The sequence below is a fragment of the Eumetopias jubatus genome, unplaced genomic scaffold (assembly GCF_037043125.1).
Source record: "Eumetopias jubatus isolate StellerSeaLion01/CBP00866 unplaced genomic scaffold, mEumJub1_p1.0 scaffold_1, whole genome shotgun sequence".
NCBI classification, from domain to species: Eukaryota; Metazoa; Chordata; class Mammalia; order Carnivora; family Otariidae; genus Eumetopias; species Eumetopias jubatus.
The window spans coordinates 18,263,975-18,272,328 of record NW_028274807.1 but is presented as its reverse complement, the minus strand read 5'-3'; the positions used below and the strand labels follow the sequence as shown (position 1 = coordinate 18,272,328).

The 8,354-nt window shown below is 52.1% G+C and overlaps 1 protein-coding gene across 1 annotated transcript; it reads right to left on the bottom strand.

Moving 5' to 3' along the window:
• Nucleotides 1–386: 386 nt before the first annotated feature.
• On the bottom strand, nucleotides 387–7,436 carry ADAMTS1 (ADAM metallopeptidase with thrombospondin type 1 motif 1). The gene is made up of 9 exons (XM_028116336.2): nucleotides 6,743–7,436; nucleotides 4,758–5,104; nucleotides 4,260–4,392; nucleotides 3,703–3,870; nucleotides 2,996–3,282; nucleotides 2,592–2,778; nucleotides 2,326–2,501; nucleotides 1,247–1,422; nucleotides 387–1,086 (listed from the first exon to the last, which is right to left on the bottom strand). The coding sequence occupies exons 1-9, from the start codon at nucleotides 7,434–7,436 to the stop codon at nucleotides 387–389; spliced, it is 2,868 nt and encodes a 955-aa protein (XP_027972137.1).
• Between the last annotated feature and the right edge of the window lie 918 nt (nucleotides 7,437–8,354).

Here is an 8,354-nt window from a genome sequence, read left to right as displayed (position 1 = left end):
TTCCATTCCCCAAACCGCCTGATACAAAGTATTTAATTAGTACCACCAAACAGGGATTGTATACTCCTTAAACTAAGTTTGACAATCGTTTCTATTTTTTTTTTTAAACTTGTCATAGATGTAACAAAAGGAATAATAATAATGCCCTGGGGCTTTATCATGCTATATCATTGCTCAGAGATTAATAACCCTCATTAACTACCCTATCAGATTTGTAACTGGCAGGATATTCTGACGATCTAACTTCTTCTCTACCTACCTCTACCCTCCCAACTCCTCGACACTCCTTGTCGCTCACTGGCAAGGTACACTGGATTCCTCCAGCCTTCTTGATTTCAGTGCATCAGCCCTTCCACACCTAGTCCTTCCCTCAGCACAGACGCTGCTTAACTACATTCTGCCATCGTACAAAAATCTATGTAATGCTTCGGTTTCTTCAAAGGATCACAGCTCTCGTGAGACAAGACCCCCCCATCATGGGACAGACACTGCAAGGTTCTCTTTTTGTAACCCTTCCCGCAGGTCTTGGAACATGGGGACCAATCCCCGAGCTGCCAGTGGGGGCAGGGCAGGTCCGCGCAGGGTCTGGTGCTGGCCGGCTTCACTTCCTTGGCGCACTCGGAGGCGGGCTGCCCGTTAATGTCCCGGCACTCCACCAGTCTCCGCTGCCAACCCCGTCCGCACGACCTGGAGCATTCGCCCCACTCTTCGATGACCCATTCGGAGAAAGTGGGGATGGCGTTGAAAGATTCCTTCTTCTTCTTCACAAAATAGGTGTACTTGATTTTGGGGCGGAGGGCATTGCCCACTGTGAGGACCTGGATGGTTATGGGCTCTTTGAGAGGGCTGAAGCTGCGGATTCTTTCCAACGAGGCAGAGGAACCACTGTACCTCAGGACAGTCCCTTTGTAGGTAATGTCTTGCTCTAAAGTGGACAGAGTGAAGTCGCCGTTCAGGATATAGGTGCCATCGGCAGCTTTGATGGCAAGATAGCTCCCGTTATTTCTGGATCCCCGGTGATTCCGCTGCTTCACTTCGATGTTTGTGGCTCCAGCCGGAATTGTGACAATATCGTGATATCCAGGTCTGCGGGAGAAAAAACAGACAGAAGAATCTCTCAGTCCCTTGACTAATTCTGTTACTTAGCGTGAAACCGTGCTCATCAGTAAGCATGTGATGTTTATCAGACTCCTAAAATCACATCTGAATGATAAGATCTTTGGGAGTATGACGTTTTAAAACTCACTTTGCACTGGTCACCGAGCCTGATGTTTTCTTGCACGTAGATCCATTTCCTCCACAGATGCCACATTTATCAAACTTCTTTTTGGAGTCTATGATACGATCGCAACCAGCTTTTACACACTGTCCCTGCACACAGACGGAGGTAGAATCTGGGCTACACGGGGTACCGTCAACCACCTGAAGAAGAGAAGAGCAATATATTTGGTGTCACGCGTTAACAAGGGAAAGAGATAATGCCCTGATAATCAGGAAAGTTTCTCTCGTTAACATGCCTCTGCCTTCCTGACCATCATAGTTAAAACAGAACTCGATGCCTGTCACGTACTACCCTTCTTGGTGACTTTTTACCCACAGTAGATGTAGACGTCCAAAAAAATTATAAATTTTTTTGATAATTTGTTTATTGACCTATCTCACTTCTAGGTAAGGTCGACGAAGGCAGAACTTGTCACTTTGTTTACTGCGGTCTGCTCCGTGCCTAAAATAATATCCAGCAATCGTAGATGCTGAATATTATATGTTAAATCTGCACCTGGGAAGTATTTTCATAGCCTACAGTGATAACGGCACATGACCACCTCAACCAAAATTCATTTCCTTTTCTTTTCCTCAGAACCAGATTTATCCCCTCGGCAAAACAACAAAATGATGCTTTTTCTAGTTTAATATATGTCCTCAAACACAAGAGTTACTGATGCTCAGACTTAATTTTAATAAGTCCATTTGCACAGGCTACTGCCAATCACCAGTTAGTACTTTGGTCCTTGCCTAAGCTATTTTCCAAAACCACTGATTGGTTGCCATGTGAATTTATCTAACCATAATGGGCTTTTCTTCGTATATCAGAGTAATAACAAGCAATGATAAGAATCCTGAGTGCTGGATTCAAGCTTTATTCATAACTGACAATGACAGTACACTCAAAGTGGGCAGTTACCAATGTATCTAGAAGACAAGGAGATCCGATTTGAAATGGAACATGTTTATATATAAACTAATGGAACTGCATCATAGGTTGTGTGAAAAAGTCACAATTCAAGCCCTCGTTTCTTAGGCAAGAGTATGAATGAAAGTAACTACCTTGGGCTGCAAAACGAAGAAGAAGCCAATGCCTTTGGCTTGACAGATGAGCTTGCATCTGTCCTTGGGTGAGACTCCAGCATACTTGGGTGTCCACTCCACTGCGGGCCCACTCCCAAAGGACACTTTAGAAAACTCATTGTGTGCCTCACATTGTTCCTCTCTAAAGGTTTTTCCTGGAAAGAAAAGGATATAATGACATCATCAGTTTTCAACCCTTACCTGCTGGCTTGTGGCCACATGGTTTTTGCCCCATGTCTACTCACCATTGTTGTCTGGACAGTCTTCAATGTTACATGACCTGTAGCGCATGCGCTTGCCTTCACAGTACTTCCCTCCATTTTTGGGGACCGGGTTGTCGCATTCCCTCATTGTGTACTGAACTCCTCCACCACACGTTCTCGAACATTCTCCCCAGGGTCCCCATGGTCCCCAGCTTCCATGAACAGGAGTCTAAACAGGGACACAAGTGATCAGCATTAGAACTCTCTACAGAGGTCTTTTTAGGAAATAAAAGAGAAAAATAAGGGATAAAGAATCAGCTGTAAAAAGAATTATCAAAGCCACAGACAGGGATGTTTATGCTGGTATCTGATACTTTAGCATCACTTTTTTCCTTCCAATTCTGAATTTTAAAGGAGTGTGCACATGTTGCAATAGAAAAACTCACATGAAAGTGCATCTTGTCCGTCTTGTTCACACACTTGCCGTTGATACACCATCTCCCTTCCCCACAGCTGGTGCCGTCTGCCCAAGGGAAGTGTTTGGTTTGACACACCAGCAGTCCGCCAGAAGTGCCTGTGCACCAGAGGGTCATGCACGTGCTGGCTGCATCCAGGCAGTGTTTGGACTCCTCCCCAAAGGTAAATTGGCACTGCCGGTTGGCATCATACAAGGTCCCGGGGAGATCCGAGGGGAGCTGGATGGGGCTCTGGGGCTTGTCCATCAGACATTCCCCTGCAAAGGAAATGCCAACTCATATGAAAACACAGCAAAGGCAGATCAGCTTCAGAAAATATGTATCACAGGACATGATATATAGCAGAGTGATCTGAACACTAGAGCTTCTGGGAAAATGCCAGAGAGGTTTAAACGATTTGTAAAAGATTGTCCTCAAAGGGGTATTTCTGCATTAACAGTGATGGGAAGTTATTGTTCTGCTAAAAAACTCAAGTTAATGTACGTTAGGAGCTCCTTGGCCAGAAGAATTATCTGTTATTGGGAATTAAGATCTAAAAATGTATGCTCTTGACAATGAGAGTAATTTGGAAGGAGGAGAAATAAAAAGAACAAAAAAGGAGAGAAAGAGCTGGTTTAACTAGAACGTTCCACGTGGAAGCTGGATTACATCTAGAAAGAGGAGCTCAAGCGTCTTACCGTGACCATTATCCAGAAATGACGTAATCATGTAGGCACTGCAGGGAGACCAAGGCTGGCTGTGGTTCAGGTTGGAAAGCATTGACGCCATCATGTGGGAATTCTGGTCAATGCCATTAATGCTGGTACACTGCTTTGCATCGTCATGTGGCATGTTAAACACGTGGCCTAAGGAGCAACCCAAAACCCACATCAAAATATAGGTCATTTGCAGCATTTTCTTCCCCATCGGCGATTCACCTGTCTCAAAGTGATATTTCTAGAAGAAACAATCTAGTTTGGACACGATGTGCCTGTTTTTCACAAGGTGCAAACAAATATGTGAATTTCCAAAGGTCCAGAGCCCCTCCTATGTTATTTTGAATCCTAATAAGGTTGGCCATGTTTAGAATAGTGGGGAAAAAAAAAATGCTTCCCGCAGTTTCTAGAAAGCTCTGGAATCTAAAATAGCAACATAACCTGCCAGCTGCCCCCCTGCCCCCCATTAAATGAGCACACGGTTTATTGGTTTGATAACTCATGAAGCAGACTCCACTCCTACTCTGAAACGGACTCACCTAGCTCATGAGCTGTGGTGAAGGCGGCCTGCAAGCCATCATCTTCTATGACTGAGCAACTTCGGCTGGGATCACATATGGTTCCAACATCAGCCATCCCAAGAGTGTCACACGTCTGGGCCCCACACAGGTCCTAAAAGGAACAGAGGTGGGTCCTGACTCATAGGGACAGAGAGCATGAACCTTGGGACCTAACTTTTTGGCAACATGTATCTCCACGTTTGTTTGGGAGCATTTCCATTCACTGTTGCTGAGCTGTCCTTTGGGGACCACTTTGGGCGACTTTAATTAAGATTTTTCTCTAATGCTATCCAAATAAGACTGTGAGACTTGAAATATTAAAATTAAGGAAGACCTAAGGAAAAGGGACCCGGCTAGCCAATTTAAAAAAAAAAAAAAGGAAGTGCAAAAACACTGGGGAAATGCCTCATGAGCTTTTGCTTGTGATAAAGTGGTCTCCCCAGAGGCCAGTCCTGATCTGCAGGGTCTTGCTCTTACCTGTCTGGTGAAGAGAATCGCTGTGTCATAGTGCTCTCCATCCCGGTCACTGGGCGGGTTGTGCTGCTTCTGCCAGTGGCAGAAGTTCCGTAGAGTGAGGGCGGCGTTGGAGGTCACTTCTGGCCCCTTCTGTTCCTCGTAGATGACCAGGATCTTCACTACCACCAGGCTTACTGAATTCCGAATGCTGGGGTGTTTGTACAGCCTGGCTGCCACCGAGAACAAGGTAAGAAGGTAGTGCTTCAGGCCACTGCCGTGAAACTCTGCCATGGACTGGTCGGCCACAAGCATAGTTTCCACATAGCGGTGGCTGGACACAAACCGCTTCTTTCTTATGCTTCCAGTTCCTGTCAAGACACAAAAAAGATCCTTTGCTCAGGGGCAGTCTTGCCAAGAATAGTGACCTTCCCAGAGTATATAAGGAAAGCCTAACCCGTCAAAGCAAATAAGCCAAAAATATACCTGGAACAACAATAACAAAAATATTTGCATCTCTTTTCACTGAGAGTGTTATTTTTAAAGTTTTTTCCCCTTTATGATTATAATTTTTCTGTCTACTTGAAATAAAAAAGCCATGCGAGTCAGTGAGGGGGTCAGCCTTTTTTTTTTTTTTTTTTTTTTTGGTGAGCAGGATTTCTTTTGTCCTCTTTGAAATCCTATAAGCTGAACAAGGCAGAATGCTCATCACCCTACCCAGCTGTAGTAAAAACTTGGAGCAAGGGTAGCCCACAGAGCCCCTGAGTCACTCTTTCACAGGCCAGGACTCAAATCCTGAATGAGATCATCAGACTCCACGTGGAAGGCCCAGGGCAGGGCTGGGGCCTCTGCCAAGGGGCCGGGCCTGAAGGAATCTCAGCCTGCTCTGCTCTCTCATTCCAGGGGTCCCTGGGGGTGTTCTGCTCTTGCCAAATCCGGGCACAAGGACCACACACTCTGCCCAGCAGCCTACTGCCCTACTCCCACTAACCCAGGGAACTAAAGTTCCTGCCTTGAGCTGTGGGGCCACGTTTGATTATGCAAAAGAGAGCCCTCTGACTCTTGACTGAAAACCCAGCCCCCAGGGGAGCCCTAACTGGACGCTGACCCTGTAAGGGCTTCAAGGAGCAGTTGTCCAGGGGGAAAAGAGGAACATTCGAAAACAAGACACGCGAGAAAGTTAAGGACGAAAAAAGGCACCAAAGTGATAGAAGAGAACAGGACAGTAAGCACCGCATGCCACTGAGAGGGTGAGGCGTTGCAGGAAAGATGAGCAGTGACTAACGCGCAAGCGAGCTTGAGAGCAGAATTTTGGCCGCGAGAGGGAGCGCAAACTGGGAGGCCGGGTGGAAGGCGCGGAGAGGCGGGGCCAGCTGGGCAAAGACCTCCCAAGCAGGTTCTGCAGAGGGGCCCCGCCGCCGCCAGCCGGTCGGGGTCAGCCTCTTAAGGGGGAAGGGGGCGCAGGCGGAGGCCAGCGGAACGGAGATCCTAGCGCAGCTGTCCAGGCTCGCGGGTTGCGCTCTGCGAGGTCGCCGTCGCTCCTCCGCCCTCCATCTCCGCCCTCCTCCGGGCGCAGGGTGCGCGCACACGCAGCACCTACGAGACCTAAGCGCAAAGTGGCAACCCGACCGAAGAACACATGCACCGGCGTGAAAAAGAAACTAACAGGACGGGAAGAAGTCACACGCGCTCACACTAAACTACGGTGGAAGGAGTAGGATTACCAACTCTTCCCTTCCCTGTCGAAACGCTGCGCCTTAGTAGAAAATCGTTGTCTTCTCTTGATCATTCATTATTCGGGCAAACGGGATTCTGTTCTAGCAGGATGGGCTGAGTTTGACAACCCAAACCTCAAGCCACATTCTTCCACACCAGGCCTCCGTCCTGTCCGCAGACATATGTGCCTGCCTGCGCACAGGAGTTCACCCTCAACACGCGCCGCACAGAGACAGTGGGGAAAAGGGGATGAATGGAGAGACAAGTGAGAGCAACTCTTCAGGGATCCATACCTGTCGGCTGTCCCGCCCGCTGCGGCGCCGGGTCCCGCCGCGGCCACTGCGCCCGGGCGTCCTCTCCCTCCCGGCTCGCGCCCCCCGCGATCCGGGTCTCATCGTCCGTGACCCCGCACTTGGCGCCGCCGCCGCCTCGCCGCCTCCGCCGCAGGAGATGGAACTGGGGCCGCTCCGGCGGCTCCTCCCCGGCGGCGGCGGCGGCGGCGGCGGCGGCGGCGGCGCCGAGACGCACGGTGGCTGCGACGGGCGCGGGCTGGATGAAGTACTCCTCGCCCTGCAGGTAGAAGGCGCCGCGCACGCCCTCGCAGAGGCTAAGAGCGGCGGCCGAGCCGGAGTCGCCGTTCACCGTGCCGGAGTAGAAGCAGTGCGCCAGGTCACCGGCGGCCTCCGGACGCAGCGCGTCGGGCCCGGGCCTGCGCCCCACGGTCTGCAGCGTGAAACCCGGCGCCAGGAAGCCGCGGTCGGGCTGCAGCTCCAGGTGCAGCTGCCGACCGAAGGCGTCCAGGCGGAGGTGCGTGGTCGTGTGTCCCGGCGCGCGCTCCAAGGCGGGCTGCACCAACTCCTCGTCTTCCTCTGCGGGGCGCCCGCGCGCGCCCGGCAGGAGCAGCAGTGCTGCAGCGGCCGCGAGCAGTAGCAGCGCGGGCGCAGGCTGTGAGCCCCGAGGCCGCCGCGCCAGCTCCGCGTTCCCCATGTCGCTGCCTCCTGTGCGCCTTCGAAACCCCGCGGGGACCGGTCGCTGCACCCGAGTCCCGGGAGGCACCGCGCGCCGCAGTGCACGGAGCGAGGGGGCTATTGTTCGGGTCGGGAGCACAGAGCCTCGCTGGCCTCACTCTGGGTTGTTACAGTTACTATTATTCTTTGAAAGTGCGCGCAGAGCCGGCCGCGGACGGGACTCCCGGAGTCACTGGGAAAGAGGCGATGCAGTTCTGCGGGTGCGCGGGAAGTTTTTCTTCTAGCGCAGAGTTGGAGGCACCGCGCAGCAGGGACTGGCAGGGAGGCTGCTGCAGGGACGAGGAGTGCCCTGGGACGCCTCCGGGGCAGGGGGCAGCGGGCAACGCGATGATCGGTGCCTGAGCCCCTCTTCGGTCTCCGCCTTGGCCGCAGGGCTGCTGGCTTTGCGCAAGACTCGGTCCTCTCGGCCCTACTTTGCTGCGCCCTGGCTTTGCAGTGGCCCCTGGCGTGGAGCCGCTCTCCAGCGAGTGCAAAGAACCAGGCAGCCAGAGCTGCCCTTTTATAGTCTCGACTGCGTCTCCACCTCCCCACCCCCCCACCCCCCCGCCCTTCTCTTTCCCTCTTGGCCGCCTTTCCATCCCAAAGACACCGCCCCCTAAACTCAGTCGGTGCTAAACCGCTCTCAGCGCCGCGGGCCCGGGCGGGGGAGGGGACGGCCTCCGCGCTGGCAGGGCGCCACGGCCTCGTCAATCTGGGGGCGGAAGACGCAGGAGGGGCGCTGTGACCAGCACTTTGTGCGTCTGGGGCTGATGCGGGGAGAAGGTACTCCCTTCCACTGCGCCTTCCCTTTCGCGGGCTTCCCGGACCACCCTCCTTTCTCGCCGCCCTTATGCGGGAGCGCGGTTCGCGCGCTGGGCTGCAGTTCCCAGAAGGGACG